Source organism: Gobius niger (genome assembly GCF_951799975.1).
Source record: "Gobius niger genome assembly, chromosome: 11".
Lineage (NCBI taxonomy): Eukaryota > Metazoa > Chordata > Actinopteri > Gobiiformes > Gobiidae > Gobius > Gobius niger.
This window is the reverse complement of record NC_136862.1, coordinates 30209879-30227172: the sequence shown is the minus strand read 5'-3', so window position 1 is coordinate 30227172 and position 17294 is coordinate 30209879. Positions and strand designations below refer to the sequence as shown.

The following is a 17294-nucleotide window of genomic DNA, read 5'->3' as shown; positions in this document are numbered from 1 at the left end:
CTGAACATGAATGTCTTGAAACAATCAGCCCGACGCCCCTAATAAAGACATTTGGACAAATCTAAAATATCGGCTGTTGGTTGACCTATACTTTAAACGTCATTAAAATGGATTCAAACTGGCAGTAAATCAACATTTCAACATCGCTCGACTAATTTCACTGTGCAAGTTCATCGGAAATACAGACAATCTGGTCCAAAACACATTTAGCTGCAGGTTTGGGTGAAATTTGAAACTATTATTTACTCAAAATGCTTCTGTTGTTTTGTGGGCATTAAAATGGCATTAAAAAGCATTCCATTTGCAATGGTGTTGAGTATTAAGAATATTCTACATAAAGAATATTCTCTATGAGCTTTTTTATTGATTTTGAATGTATTTCTAAGCTACTAACAAAGACTAAAGTGAAATTTGAAATATGAACGGCTAAAGTCATAGATGTCTGAACTTCAGGGTGAGCGTGTTTGTATGAATTCTAGTACCGGTGATTATGCTTGAACCTGGTCCTCTCTCTCCTGCCCCCTGTAGCGGTGCTGACCTCCGGGTTCGGGCTGCCGGCGAAGTACGTGATCCACTGCCACAGTCCCGGATGGGGCTCGGACAAATGCGAGGAGCTCCTGGACAAAACCGTCAGGAACTGTTTGGCTCTGGCCGACGAGAAGAAGCTCAAGTCTGTGGCGTTCCCCTCCATCGGCAGCGGACGGTGAGCACTGCACCCACAGCACGAGGAAGCCAGTGTGTAAAACAGGGGCAGGTTTGTGTCAAATGAAAGAACCGACAAACGGCTAAAGAAGTGGATATCAGCTGGTCCGGCCTTGGAACCACAGGATGACAAGTCTCAGCCCACTGTATATATTGTGTATACACTTTGTTTGTTCACATTTTTCATGGGGTGAACTCAGACATGAAACCTTTTCTGTAAACACAATAGACCAAATCTCCCAAATACTGTTCTTAACCCCTTAACTCCCACCTGAACGAAGCACATTTTCTCTAGTTTGGCTTTGCCCCAAACCAAAAGCTTCTGGAAAAAAGGTGAGAAAATAGCGACAGAACTGAGACAAAAACAATGAAGATGTGACAAAAAAGTGAGAAAACTTAGACAAAAACCGGACAAAAAATAGACCAAAAAATGACAAAAAATGTAGAAAAAATTGATGAAAAATGATGAAAAAGTGGCAAAAATGTCACAAAAAATTGACAAAAAAATAATGAAAAAATGATGAACATGTGACAAAAAGTGACAAAAAATGTACTATTTGACAAAAAAATGACAAAAAAGTTACAAAAATTAGTTGAAAACCTCCCAAAAAAATGATGGAAAAAGAATCTGATGACATGAGGAAAAAGATCCATTTAGATGAGTTTTGTAGATCTTAACTTTCAAATGAGGCGTTACACTGGCCTGCTGGATTTGGGTAAAGCTGAACTGGAGAAAATGCTCTCAGTTCAGGCGGGAGTTAAGAGGTTAAATCTGTCTATATCTGTGTTGATGAGAATTCATTCCCCCTCTGAGGTGTGGAAGATCAACATGCTGATTAGACCGTCTGAATATTGCACAGGTGCCTTAGGCTGTCTACAATAAAAGGACACTCTGAAATGTTCAGTTTTGCTTCACTGGATCGGCCGGAGTCGGTGTCTGGTGCCTCACACAGTGCAGAACATCCCGCTGAAGAACTATATCCGCCAATCCAGAGCATCCAAAACACGTTTTTTCAGAGTGTCCTTTTGTTGTAGACAGCCTAAGGCATGGGGGATCTGACAGAGGAGACGTGCTCACTAACACGGATTTTGATAGATTGGTCAACAATATTTGGGAGAAATTAGTCTATTGCATTTATAGAAAAAACAATGTCTTTGAGTTCAGCCCATGAAAAGTGAGAGCACAAACAAAAGTGTTGCGTTTTAATTTTTATTGAGTTATATATACAGTATATATATTATATTATTATATTATGATCTCTCAGGGCCCCGAAATAATAATACTTTACTTTATTCAAAGCCAAAATTACATGAAATGCATCATCTAACACTGATGGTAGGCTAAGTACTGGTTTAAGTAGGACATTCTTGTAAAATAATGTCTTTTTTCCTTTTTAAATATTATTTTTCAATGGACTTGTTTAGCAGACAAGCTTTGGGGGTCCCACTGTTGTGCCTCTGAGGCCCTCCAGGGTGCCCCGGACCCCACTTTGGGAACTACTGGTGTAGAGTAACACCAACTTCATGTCCACATTTTAAAGTACATTAAAAATCAAATAAGATAAAATCAAACTGAAGAACCCCCTAAATGTCAAGCCAAGTGTGTTTCATAATAATTAGTTTGGTATTTTACCATTTCTTAGCATCAAATTAGCATTAGCCTTTAGCTTCAATGCTAAAACGGCTACAGTTTTGAACACACAAGCCTCCTCTGGGGGAGTATTTACATCCTGAGAAAATTGTTTAATATGTTGTAAGTACTTATCCAACAGCTGCGCGTTTTCTACCATGTACTGTTTAAATATGTTACTATCCCAGGAAATTAACGTCATGTTGCTATAGATACAGACGCCGTCATACACGGGGGCGTGGCCAAGCCGAGGGGGAAGAAACCCTCTCATGGGAATCACAATTTTCTGTTGGACTATAAAACATTATTTATCTCACACAAATAAAGTCAAGCCAAAATCAGGTCCATATAGCACTTGTTACTTACTTTAGCATATGTAGCATGAAGCTAACATAGTTTCCAGGTTAGCATTGTCTGTTTTCTTAAAGTATTCATGGGCTGTTGAACCACTTCTCTCCGTGTCTCTTTAGTTAGTAGAATTCCAATGAGCGTGACTGACGGACAGATGTTCCATTTGTTGTATGTTTGTCACCTTTTCTCATTTACACGCATCTTCCCCCCGCAGTAACGGTTTCCCGAAGCAGACGGCGGCGCAGCTCATCCTGAAGGCCATCTCCAGCTACTTCGTGGCCACGATGTCTTCCACCATCAAAACGGTCTACTTCGTCCTGTTCGACAGCGAGAGCATCGGCATCTACGTCCAGGAGATGGCCAAGCTCGAGACCAGCTAAGGCTAACGGCTCGCAGCTAAGCAGCTAACGGCTAAAGCTAACCCCCTGAGAGGAAGCGAGGTCCTCTGTACATGAAGAATCTTTGTAAGGCCGGGAACTTGTTTTGCATTACGTTTGTATTTTGTAGTTTTTGATTTCTTACTGGTAATTTAAAAGACGAAAAACAAAAAAGCGCTGTTTCAATCTGCGGCATTTTACGACAAACAGTGCGCGATTTGAGTTTGGAGTGGGGTGGGTGGGGGGGGGGGAGTAAACGATTTTATTTGGCAACAGAAATGATAATTGAGAGATGGCTACTCCTCAATTTCCTCCGGCTTCCAGAGAAGTCGCTCATACGGGTTTTGCATGTGGAGACGGCTCTTCTTTTTTTTTTTCTTTTTTTTCCCGTTTGTCGTTAAATTACACATTTTTTTTGGGTTCTTAATTCTTCATTTCGGGAGCTCCTGTTGTCGCCGGTACTGTATACTCAGATGGTAATGCTAAAACGAAGTTGCGTTTGGAAGGGAAAAAAAAATCATAAATGACTTTCTGTTTTTTTGTGTCGTGTTCTGAGAAATATCCATGTTATTTTTTTTGCCTTCATTTTAAAAACGGGGCAAAAAAAACGGCGCCGCAAAGACTTTCAGATGTCCGGATTATTCGATTACTAGGATTAGTTTTTTGTTTTTGTTTTTCTCTTCGCACATGCACTTGTTGGCCATATTATTAGGTACGCCTGTCTCAATGCCTTTCTTGCAGTAAGTCACACCGAGATTGGTTTTCAACTTGGGTCTAAACCTGCAGCAAAAGCCCAATCTGAAACGCATTACGGACACATGAAGGAAACTGTAAAGTCTACTTAAGGCGAGGCGCTTCAGGTGAAACCCATCGAGACTTTTAGCTCGTTTTCTGCCTTAACACGTTGCTAATTTTATGTTGTTTCGTCGCTAGCGAGCCGAAGCAACTACTACGGGTTCCACACACATATTCATTCACCAAAATCGAACATGTTTGGTATCCACGTGTAGCACGAAAGGCGACCGAGTTGATGCTGTAATCCGAAATATGGTAGTTTCCTTTTCTGGGAGACAACAGCGACTAAAGACCGGAGAAATATATACAGGCGCATATGCAGGCGTTACAAAACTTTAGACTCGTTTTTTTTCAAAATGAGCTTTTCTTTTCACTCTTACAACTACTTGTCCACTTTTGTAGCAATTCCCTGTCTGGGACTTAAGAATAATCTAATTCCTGCCTCATTTATAGAGTTTTGAACTGCAAAAAAACAAGGCAACATTTTTATTAGATTTTTTTTTCCCTTATAAAAAGCTTATTCAAAAAGTAAACAAACTCCAAAATCCCCTTTGGAAAAAAATCTTTGTTACTCGTACGTCAACGTTAAACCTGGCTCTATCCGTTATTTTGATGTTGTCGCTGAAAGTATAGGACATTTTGCTATATATATATATGGTATATATTTCCCCCCCTTCACCTGCAGCGTCTCGCCTCACACCAGGTAATGTACCTAATAATATGGCCGCCAAACGCCTGTGTGTGAAATTGTTTGGCTCCGCAGGATTCCGGAGGCCTTTGCGGCGCACATTGGTGTGTTCTACGTGTTTATATAGATGGAGTATCTGTGAAACGTTATGGTTAAAGAAAAAAAAGAAATAGATATTGGGCTGTAACATAGGATTTTATTTGAATTTTTACACTAATCATTTACGGCGCAGAACGGAGGAGGGAAAGCAAAACAAAGCGACGTCTATATTTCAATAGGTTTTGTGTTCGGTCGACCCCATATACTGTACCTGTAGCGTTCCTTGTTTTTTTTGGGGGGGGGAGGGGGGGGATGTATCCACTATATGCCACCACCAGAGCGCGCCATGTAGTTGTACAATTGGGTCGGTTTTACTGCAGTAGCAGGCTTGAGTTGTGGATTTGAATCGGGACTTATATATAAAAAAAAAAAAAGGATGACACTATAAAGACTGTGCTTCTTCTGCTGCATTGGGACTTTTCGATAAAATGATGTTTTCTTATGTAAAAAAAGAGAAAAAAAAACAACTAATGTAAAATGCTTTCTATGGAATTACAATTGATGACTATACGAGAAAAAAAAGAGCTCTGTACACTCCGGTAATAAAATCATACAAAAACTCGACTTTGTCTCTTCTGAAGCTTTTAATAAGAAAAAAATATATATGTACATATTAAGACTATTATTAGTTTGAATATAAACAAACACATACTATATGAGACATTATAGTATTTAAAGTGCATATGACACATTACACATTTTTTGCTAAAACATAGTAACTAAAACTATAACTTAACTCCCGCCTGAACTGAGAGGATCTTTTTCCTCACGTCATCAGATTTTTTTTTCCATCATTTTTTTGTTGGGTAAACTCATTTTTGTAACTTTTTTGTCATTTTTTTGGTCATTTTTTGTCACATTTTTGTCATTTTTTGGTCATTTTTTTTGGTCATTTTTTGGTCATTTTTTTAATCAAATTTTTGTCAATTTCTTGTGATAATTTTGCCACTTTTTCATCAATTTTTCGTCACTTTTTTGTCAATGTTTTCTCACTTTTTGTCACATTTCCATCATTGTTTTCGTCTCAGTTTTGTTGCTATTTTCACACCTTTTTTCCAGAGGCTTTTGGACTGGGGTAAAGCCAAACTGGAGAAAATGTGCTCGGTTCAGGTGGGAGTTAAGGGTTTCACACAATTACATTAAAGATTTTGCTAAAGCTTTTACCCAGTTTTCTTTAGTTTGACCATTTTTGTGATGTTTATACTTCCACTTCCTTATTGGACACTGACAGGAAGTGACATAGAGGCGAGCAATTTTAAACTGGTGCCATTGCCAACCATAGATATACTATAATAAAGGCTGGATGTCTCATATGCGCTGCTGGCCAATGGAGGTTAACGTCCCCACACGGCGGCCATCTTGCCACAGGGAGCTCGCTCACTCGTAACATTGTGTTTTATAGTGTGTGCACTTTTTAAACAACCATAACTTGCTCAATTTTGTACCGATTTTCAAACAGGTTTGTTTGTTATAAAGGTCAGAGATGTAGTTATGACACTGCATACACAAGAAAACCAAACCATTTGTAAATCCGGTAAGATTTCAGTGAGATAAGAGGATTTGTGTTCGTGCTGATCACTCTTATTTCAAATACCGGACGTGACTCCGACTTAAAGGAACAGGCCACCGTTTTTCCATACTGAGATGTTCTTAGCTTAGACGAGTTGATACGTACCTGTTTGGTCTTTGTGCGTGTGCTTAGTCACGCAAAAACGACCAAAGATGTTGTTAGCATTTGGCCTCTCCCAGTATATTCCTATAGCTCCTAACCGGGTGAAGTTAGAAGCGACCATGCTCTTCCACGGGCACGCACATATACCAGACAGGTACACATCAACTCGTCTAAGCTCAGGTAAGAACATATCTCAGTAGTCAAAAACGGTGACCTGTTCCTTTAAGACATCTAGCCTTTATTATATGATATCTATGGTGCCAACCATGTTATGTCAATGGGAAATTAGTCAAACCGCTATGGAACTTTACCTTTATCTATGTCCCTTACTGTCAGTACCTTCAAAATTCAATTATAAATAACTTTTCTTCCCAAGATGTCTTCATTAACCTCTTAAAGGAACAGGCCACCGTTTTTCCATACTGAGATGTTCTTGCCTGGGCTTAGACGAGTTGATGCGTAACTGTCTCTGGTCTTTGTTTGTGCGCTCAAATGTTGTTAGCATTTAGCCTCTCCCAGCAAAGCACTCCAGGTGTTATTACGCTTCACAATAATTATTACTTAAAACAAATGTCATCCATCTAAACAAGTCATAATTACAAAAGCAACTTGTCCTATGCGTGGAATAGATTCTTCAAAATGGCCGCCTTTTGCACTTTTGACATTTTCTCATTGAGCTTCATGATGTCGTCGCCAGAAAAGGTTTTGACTTCACAGACTGTTCAAAACCATTTCAGGGACGAACTTATGAAGCTCATTGAGAAAATGGCAAGAATAAAGGGTGGCCATTTTGAAGTTGGTGCACACACTAATGGGTCAAGGGATATTTCAGGATTTTTGACATAGGGCCTCATTTCCTAGTTAACCAGAGTCTTGTTGATTTCTGGAGATATTTATATTTTTAATTCATGCAGTTCTTATATTTGAAGAGTTTAGTGGCGCTAGGCTAGTGCTAGGCTAGTGCTATATCCTTTTAGCTGAATACATTTTCCTTTGCACCAAATGACTGCGTTAAAACCACACTAGCTAACATCTAACTCTATCATAAAGTAAAAGAACAACAAAGTGCTTGATTGACTGATAAAAATCTAAACTTTCACACTCCACACTCACATAAAAGGAAAGATGCCCCATAGCCACATGGGGGTCATATTCCCACCCCTGGCCCGGGACCTCCTGTGTGCCCCCATTTCAAACTTTAATCCCAGGAAATACAGCCCTCCGCTCCCCTTTCTCTCTCCCCCTCTCCCTCCCGAGTATTAAAAAAAAAAAAAAAAAAGCCCCTAAACTGGAAGCATCTGTCCTCGGCCATTCCCAGATGAAATTTAGATTCTTTGCACGACAGTCTTCGGGGCGGGAAGAGAAAAGCAAACAGAAAAATAAATCCAAGCAAACAGAGGCGGCGATCACAAAGCCCCGCGTTCATATATCGAGCGCACGGGGCCGGGTTTTTCTTATTTTTTTTTTTAGGGTTCAGAGTCTCTACGAGCTCCGGGGCGAGATGAAACGGGAGCCAGGAGTGGATTGGAAAAGTTGATGGAAAGGCCACAGGGCAAACAGCCGAGTTTGGTGAAAGATCTTAATACGAAAAATTGGAAAGACAAATACTGTACAACGCAGTACGTTTCTGTAAAGGCTCCGCAGTGGGAAAAGTCAGCTCGTCCAGGTGTTTGGTTCATTTGAAAAGCCTAATGATGAACACTCCAGAACAGTAGGTGGCGCCGTGCAGATGTGCTGTCAAACGCCACTCACTCGCAACAAGGAAGAAAGTTTGTGCGCGCCGTCTTTCAGACCACATTTTATGCTTTTGATGCCGCAAAGTTATTCTTCGGAAGTAAATGCGCTCGTGCTTCACAAGGTAGAAGGTTCGATTCCCACCTGGACGGGGCCTTTCTGTGTCTGCATGTTCTCCCCGTGTAGGTTTCCTCCGGGTACTCCTGTTCCCCTACCGCTAAAACATGTACAATAGGCCTGGGTGAATGAGATTGTGTCTGAGAGTGCAAGTGAGGGACAACGGATGCAAATTAGCCCAAGACTACAATCTGGCTGTAGCGGCTAAATGTCCCTGTGCAATGTCCGCTCTTCTGATTGTCTCCCAACAAATAGTCCAATAAAATACTGTGTACTTTATTACCTTCAGCCATCCACAATATACAGCTCCTCAGCGACAATAGACACGGTTGAAAGACTGTTTACCGCGACACTGCAGCACCTGTGTGCATTCAACTCTGCCCTTTAATACGAGCGATCGCTGTTTTTGTTTACTTCCGCAATTTTGGAAGGATGTTTTGATGAATGGTCGGCAACAGCTGATGCAGACAGGCCTCTCACTCGGTTTCATAAAATGACAGATCTGTTACAGCGCGAGAGAAGCAATGCCCTGTTTATGGACATTGTTTTTGCTGATTATAGGATTTGAATAAAATGTTTATCAAATATGTAAATGTAAAATGCCGACCACGGCCAACGGATGTGACGACATCGCGATCGCTCGTATAGGGCAGGTAATCACAGAATGGGACACACACAGCGCCACACAGTGTCAGGGAGTGTTTATACGTATGAGGCCCATGTGTGTTCATTAACATGCACTGTCCCGACCAAATAAACAAATAAATAACATTTCAGAGCGTGGTGTCCTGCACTGGTCAGCTCCTTCACCTCCTCCTTCCTCTTCCTCCTGCGCAGCTCCCTCCGCTCCACAACAGTCTTTCACCATCTCCTCCTTGTTTGTCCCCTCTTTGTCTCCTGTAGTGCCTCTTGTGATGCAAGAGTCTCCAATAAAACATTGTGGAACACAGAAACTACAAGTGCAGTTCACAGAACCAAGAGAGAGTGAAGTTTCTGCTTGTTTACGCTTCGTCATAAACTTATTTATTAAAGTAATATTTGACAAGTCTGTACTTTGAAAATGAAATCAGGTACTTTGTGTTCATTTTGACAAAATGTTCAGCTAGTCTCTTGACGATGGGGTAGATTAGTGTAGTAAGTAAATCTAAACCTGACTTGGCAAACTTTACATTTATGATATGTATATAAATAGGTGAATCCTCCAGCCAGGTGATTCTGACCATCAGCCTGGCTCCACATCATGGAGATGGGTCCCCGGGCGCGGCACTGCCGTCGACCACTGCTCCTTATGGGTCGTCCCAGCGGCATCGAAGGATGGGTTAAATGCAGAGGACAAATTTCCCTACGGGGACAATAAAGTCTAAACAAAACAAAACAAACACATTTTCTTGATCATAGTTAGACCTGTTCCTTGTGGATTGAAATGATGAGGCTCTTTCAGACTGTGATCTAAAGTCAGGGTCCGCAGCTGTGACCCTTACTTTAAATCACTGTGTTCTTATTTTGGATCCAGCACGCAGGTTTCACTGCCTTTGGATGTGTGAGCCTGTTTCTTTACAGCTCTTTCAAACTGTGTCACTAAAGTTCACATTTGCAATATTTACAGCGACAGTATCTGAGTCATGGACAGAGACAGGCTTAAATGTATGGTTTTATTTTGTTTGATTTATCAGTACAAATTATTGTTGTACATCAAATGGGTGTAAGAAATGTTAACCTCTTCACCCCCACTTTAACCGAGCACATTTCCTCCAGTTCGGCTTTACCCAAATCTAAAAACTTCCGGACTGGGGACTTTAAAGCCTATTGGCCAGTGTAACGTCGGTTGTTGCTGTCACATCTTTGTTACTTTTTTGTCACTCTTTTGTCACCTTTTCATCGCTTTTTGGAACCGACAGCATCTCAGCACAAAGTAACATGACCATATTTAGTCCATTATTTAGACCATTATTGCCCCATGTGACAACCAGCCCGTGGCAAACCCAGAAGGAGCGACCAAACACGTCTTTATCCGTCTCCATCTTTGCTTTAACTCTGTTCCGTAGATGTCCTGAAGGTGGCAGTAGAGGAGCAGCGTTTGCTTCATTGAGGTGGAAATGCACTGGTTTGGAGCGAGGCCTTCGAAGACTTGATTCTGTTATAATAAATACAAATTAAGTACGTTCCCAGAAGAAATCAATGCAAAATATTGACAAACGGACTCTTAAAACATTGGATTACATTGGATGTCTGGCATCTCAAAAGTCAACGAAGCAGAAACAAAAATATAGAAGAAGTGGCTGGAGGACCAAGTCTGCACAGTGTATCAAACGCCAGGTATGGACACAATTCAAGTAAACAAAAGGACAATTTTGTGTAATTATACCGTTGTTACTTATGAACGGGTTACACTTAGCCTGACCTTAGGCATCCGTCAACTCCGGTCAATTATCATTTCCCTACATCGTCTGGGTCTCTCAGTGGCCGCGTTTCATTGATTGAATTTCGACCAAGCATTCAGTGAGCGGGGGAGGCGGGGCTTGTAGGTGACGTCAAGCATTTGTGCCGCATTTGCTGGTTGTAGTTTGGCAATGGCGGCCGATAAGAAAGTAATGGAAGCTCTTCAATCAGTTCTGGCTCGGCTTCAAAAAATCCAGAAATGAAAACTGAAGCCTTGGAATGTGCAAGGAATGTTCCCGAGAGTTCTGACAGAGTTATGATCGAGTTATAATAGAGATGCTTCACTCACTCGGGGGCGTTACATACGTCATGACCAAATGTTAGTGAAAATCAGATCCAATGGTTTCAAAGGAGTTCACCTCCCACCTGATAACAGAGCTCAATTGTGAAGATCCAGGCCCTTGTACGAAACGCAATGAATATTAGGGTCTGGTAAAATCTAAAACTAAGTATTGTCCTCCCCTACATGTTCCAGCCATGTCCTAATGTGTAGAATGAGCCCAGACCTGTTCACCACAACTGCCTCTAAAATCCTGCCCTGTCACTCAGAAAGGTGTTACTTCGGGTCTGAAGTGCCGTCATGCACGAGCTCAATATAGAGACTGATAATGAAAATGATAATAATAATGTCACCCTGCTCATCTTTTACATGTGAAGATGTAAATAACAAAAAGTATGAACTATATGTTACAGAACTGGCCCTATGCTGTCCATTGTCATTCTTGTTTGTGGTGTTTAAGTGTCTTTTTATGTATGTTATTGTCAAAATAGATGCTAAAAAGATGCTAACAAGTGCTAAAAAATATATATATAGAGACTGCAGTTACGCGTAAGACCTGAGGTGGCAGTAGTGAGCATAACATGACCAACTTGCATCTAGTCTCTTTAAGGGGTTAAAAACTGTCAAGACGCTTTTGCATTTTTTGCTGAATGAACCTGAGCTCATAAAGTGTGAAGAGCACATCGTCATGTCAAAACATAACACAACGTCGCTCAAACGACATTCTGCTTAATTCTGTGTCTAATAAACGGCGGGACAAACAAACGTTTTATAACATGATTTAGTTTTCTCACATCGTGATTGGTCAGATAAACTAGTCTCTAACTCAGATCATATGTATTTAATCAGACCAATATTGTACGACGAGCAGTGTTGGAGAGAATAATATGAAATTGTATTTAGTTTCATACTGAATACTCACCTTAAAATGTATTTTGTAACATATTCCGTAACTTTGTCCAATCTGAATACTGTCTTCTGCATAGTATTTGAGTATTCTTGATTTGCATAATACACAGCAGTATGATTTGGAATGCAAAACAGCACTTTGCAAACGCCCACAGCTCAGAAGGACAGAGATGCATTTTTTCTGGTGGTTTTGATCTTTTCTATCTTATATAGAAGATATTATATATGAATGTCATGATTATGAAACTGAAGTTGAATGGTTGAGTCCTCTGATGTATTCCTTTAATATCAAGAAAGTAACTGTATTCTAAATACCCTCAAATGAAAGAGTGACTGTACCTGAATACAGTTGCTCAAAATGACTATTCTAAATACATGTATTCAGTTACTACTCAACACTGTACGAGGAGTGGGCGGGGCCTGTGTCTGAAGTAGAATAATGTAATACTGAACCAAAAGCTCTCGTTTGTATCGGCCACATCTTTACTCTGTCCTCTTCAAACACTGGTGTCAGACTCTGCTGTGATCGATATTTCAGTGTTATTATAACTGTCAAATCAGATTGTTATGCTTCAGTTTATGTCTGTAAAGCAGCAACCTTCCCATAAATTCCTGTTAATTCCCTTGGAAAATGTCCAAATTTTAAACCCTACTCAGGACACAGGTGATGTCAGCCTGAGGTCCATAAATAACTCTAATCCAGTCTGTGCAAACAGGGTTTTATTGCCATGTCATCGCTCGAGTTTTGCTGATTTTTAACCTTTAGCCTCAGAGCTTTGCACAAGGCTCTTTTGAAACATCTGATCAAACTGTAAATAAATATTACATTTACTTTGAATTTTCATTTAGCGATCCTTCCACATACACAATGAGGGCTTGTAGGAACTGAAAATGTAATAACGGCCAATAACATAATAACTCTGTTGTGCCAATAATGTAAAAAAACATTTACCAGCCAATAATGTCATAATTATTACCATTTTTGGTTCTTACAATATTGGCCTGACAACATGAAAATCATTCAGAAATGTCAGAAATTTATTGGCATCACTTTATAATAACTACACATTATTTAGCCTTTATAAATGATGAGTTAACACTTAATTAATCATGAACAATGCATTAGTTAGGTGTGACTAACACTTAATAATTGTTTGATGTTTTTTAATTGTTGTTAGCATTATACACCTTGCCCAGGGACAACAGCTGAAAACTAGCTTTGCAGCTAATGCTAACACATTTATTCATTCATGTGTACTGTCCCTGTCAAATAAATCATATAGTAATATATTATTATATATATAATAATAGCGAATAAATACATTTGTGAGTAATTTTCATGTTGTCAGGCCAATAATGTAAAAAACAGACAATAACGTAATAATTGTTACATTATCGGTCAGTAAATTGTTATTACGTTATAAGCCAGACCAGCATTGTCAGTGCGCATGTGCGGTAATGTTCCGGTCAAAGTTCACAACTACCCACGGTGTCAACAAAGCCCATTAACACCAGACTATCATAGAACAACCGGCTATTTAGTGATTACGTCGTTTAAAGTTGTTTTACGGCGATGTGCAGGTTCACATTGATTCTCCATTGCAGTGCGACTCTCCACGTGGGCTTAATCATCTATGAAGAGTTCTGCTGTTCACCAGTGCAATAAAGGAACCTCTCAGTGTTGTATATGCGAGCCGTCATACACACTCATCACATTTACTACTGTAAGAAAACATCCAGAACGTCGTGACGAATGGATTAAATGAGTAAGTTTGACATATAGCTAACTAGTAATGCTATCTGTAACCAATACGTCTATTTACTTAATACAACATGTTTTTTATTTATTTATTGGTTTAGCTTAAGGGCCACGAGTTCTTTTTCTCTTCCCAGTAACACTGTGTCCCCGTTTCTAACAGAATTCTTTTAAAACATCGTTTTTCAACGCTCAAAATATTTAATATCTGTATCACACTCGGTCATGTTCACAGTTTGGGATACGATCTGGGTAGGCCTGACCTTTAACCTGGACCAGCATGCTTTGCGCTCCGTGAAATACCGAATCCGCTTATTGGAGTTGTTACGTTATCAGCCATTATTATGTTATCGGCTTATTACATTTTGAAACTGACCAAAGTTATTACATTATTATTATTATATGGCTCTTCACAACACAAGTAGACGCTCCATTGATTTGAATGGGATTTTCCAACGTTCATTAGTTTTTGATAGAGGACCTCTGAAAAAAATGGCAACAGAGTTTGTGGTTGTAACACAGGTCTTTCATATCACTCCGCACGTACGTAGTAGAGGACACTATCTCTGTCCCCGTCACTGTGAGAGAAGTTGGGGGAATCGCTCGTGAAGTTAGCGGGAGTCCGACAGAGATTCATCATCATTCCTCCAACTGCACCTTCAACTAAGTAGCTAGGCTAGCTGCTAGCCTTACTGCTACTAACCTAGCCAAACGTTGCCAAGCAAAGCGCAAACTTTTGGGAACTATTTGCCGCAGAAGTCTTTCAATAAACCTTTCGGCCTTCATAAAAGTGTGTGAAGTTTGTGTTGTGTGTTCAGTTGGCAAAAGGCCGTATAATAAGCAGGATAATGTATATGTGTACCTGTATATGTAATGTATATGTGTACCTGTATATATTATGTATATGTGTACTTGTATATATAATGTATATGTGTACCTGTATATATTATGTATATGTGTACCTGTATATATAATGTATATGTGTACCTGTATATATAATGTAAACGTGTACCTGTATATATAATGTATATGTGTACTTATTATCCCGATAATGACCAGCGTTCTATACATTATCCCTTACTTATAACGTTATCAGTTCCTACAGGGCTTATTTTCAACATAAAAACAATCATTTTGACTCGAGAAACTTACAATTATTATTACACCTTTTATTTGTTATTATTTCACTAGAATGTTAAGACGAACTTGCTGTTTTAGCTGTGTTTGTCTGTGGAAGGCAACTGGAAGTCTATACCCAAGAAACCACAAATCAATGTTAAGAAAATGTGCTAATTCAAGACGAGATAGACGACCTTCACCATCTCACCTGCGGATATCTTTCCAAACAAGCCCTGTCGTTTTCACAGAACCATTGACTTCTTCACCGTTTCAACTCTGAGCGGCAGAAACCCCGAGCGAGTGTGAAAGGGCCCGGCTTGTCTGTGCTTGACCCGGTTTTGGCGCGCCGAGCTAGCTTGTCCGCGTGTCATCGCCGCTCACACGCCAAACGAAGGGCATCAAAGCGTGAAAGCCTGGCACGGAGCAGAACCGATACAGAGGAGTGTGTTTTTTTGTCCCGCGAGTGGACACACACAGAGATACAGAGCGGCCCTGAACCCCCCGGCTGAAGACGAGAACAGCCGTTATTCTGACGGGCGCGTGTTTGAATACGAACAACCGCTCAATGCCATTCACTCAAAGGATCCCACTGTTTTCTTTGTGAGTCAGCGATATTTACATTGGGAATATAGCACAAAAGGACATATTGTCACTTATTTTCTATACACACACACACACGTTTTGTCTTTTCAGATTCTGCAGCTTTAAAGAGACTGCGTGTTGCTTTTAGCCTCTTGAAGTAAAGGTTATATATCATTCAGGCATTTACGACTACTTTTTTGGTGAAAGTATTAGGACACACAGCGGAATATCATGTGAAAAATACCGGTGACGTACATCAGGGAGTGGGCTGGTGTTTTGGGTGCATCACAACGTGGTAAAACCAAAGGTGAGTTTTACATGATACAGGCCTTAAATTAACAGACCACCGTTTTTACAGACTGTGATATCTTACCTGAGCTTAAACAAGTTGATACGTACCTGTCTGGTCTTTGTGCCCGTGGAAGAGGTCCCTTTTAACTTCACCCCCGTTTGGAGCTATTGGAATATACTGGGAGAGGCCAAATGCTAACATTTTTTGTCGTTTTACGTGAGTGAGAGCACTCACAAAGACCAGGCACACATCAACTCGTCTAAGCTCAGACAAGAACATATCCCAGTATGGAAAAATGGTGGCCTGTTCCTTTAAATTCCTAGTGTACAGTGGTTCAACATTCACAGATCCCAAGATTGCTAGTTCCATCCTCGGCTCGTGGCGGTAACAGTTTAATTAAATTTTCTATAATTATTGTCCATAAAAATGCATTCTTAATATTGAGCTTATTATATATATTATATATGTATATATATATAATATTCTATAATAAATTTTATTCCAGCGCTTTAATGTCACATCTTTGTCACATTTTTGTAGCTCTTCTTTTGCTCTTTTTTTGTTCTATTTGTTGTTCTTGTAGCTGACGCTAAATTGTTTGTTTAAGTTTGAGACGACACCTATCGGTCAGCCTATGCTACTACAGCCTTTGTTAATTTTGTAAAAAACAGAAAAAATGTCCACAGCAATATGTATCACAGCTTTATGTTTAAGATTATTTTTTATATTTTATTTTGTACAATGGAGAAATTAATTTAGTCAATATAGTCACAGGAGATGACGTGTAGAGCCGGATGTTAGAGAGAGAAAAACCGCGGAAAAGGTCAAGAGTCAAGAGCACGGCGACAAAAAAGCCTAATACCTTTTACTGCTTTAGAGTCAATCTACCACTGGTCTACTTGGCGAACACGGTAATATTAATGTTGCATTTTGTTTCTGTACAATTTGTATAGCTATTTGTGACCGAAAATGCTACGCTAATGTCCAAAGTTTACAACATAGCTCTTGTGTCTCTCTCGTAGTTTTCACGGTGTTCCACGAATGCTGCTGTGCAAATAAATGCTTGTGGACATCAGTACGAGGCGTGCAGTCCTTTATTGAGATGACCGAGGGTAGCTACAGTGAAAACGTGACGTCTGTCGACGACTTCCATCGCCGACCAAGAGAGAAAACGTCCCGTCTGCCGACGACCTCCATTGCCGGCTAAGAGAAAGTCCCGCTAGCCAGCAAAGTGGAAACAACAACGCACGTGGCTGTACTTCCCAACTCATCCAGACGAGGGCGCCAGAATAAAGAGTTTCAAGCAACAATGCCTATCCATCGTCTGAAGGAGAAAATTCACTGAATAAATGAATAAAAGTACAAAAATATCAAAATGACTTCAAAAGATAATTTTATTGAAGTTGACCTAGAGTCGCCAAACGAAAATGAAGCTAATGTTCAACAGGAAGATGAAAGTAAAATTAGAAAATCCTCACGAGAAAGGCGGTATACACCAAAGATGCAAGAACTAAAAGACCAAGAAATAGGTCAAAGAGAGGAAATGTTCATTGCAGTGTACGAAAAGTGGAAAACGAAAGTAAGAGACATTCGAACAATATTAAAAGAAAAATGCTCTGATAAGGACTTGTGTAAAATGATGGATGAAGCTGAGATGCTGGACAGTGACTTGAAAAAACTGTACGGTAGCATTAGACAGCTAATAGTCCCAAGTCAAGAAATCAGAAGGAAAGTTGATGCATGCTCAGCCAT

At 40.0% G+C, this 17294-nt stretch overlaps 2 protein-coding genes across 3 annotated transcripts in view; both read left to right on the top strand.

Moving 5' to 3' along the window:
• macroh2a1 (macroH2A.1 histone) overlaps positions 1 to 3719 on the top strand; it is a 30403-nt gene extending 26684 nt beyond the window's left edge. Inside the window, exons 8-9 of one of the 2 annotated variants that reach the window (XM_079566365.1) lie at positions 529 to 703; positions 2898 to 3719. In XM_079566365.1, the coding sequence (XP_079422491.1) occupies positions 529 to 703; positions 2898 to 3063 (341 nt within the window). In that variant the 3' untranslated portion in view covers positions 3064 to 3719. The remainder of the gene's footprint in view (positions 1 to 528; positions 704 to 2897) is intronic. The other variant, XM_079566364.1, reaches the window with a different exon arrangement.
• Positions 1 to 11880, top strand: part of st6gal1 (ST6 beta-galactosamide alpha-2,6-sialyltranferase 1) — a 204973-nt gene extending 193093 nt beyond the window's left edge. The window contains exon 10 of the mRNA XM_079566342.1: positions 11871 to 11880. The gene's annotated coding sequence lies outside the window, so the exon portion shown is untranslated. The remainder of the gene's footprint in view (positions 1 to 11870) is intronic.
• Positions 11881 to 17294: the final 5414 nt, after the last annotated feature.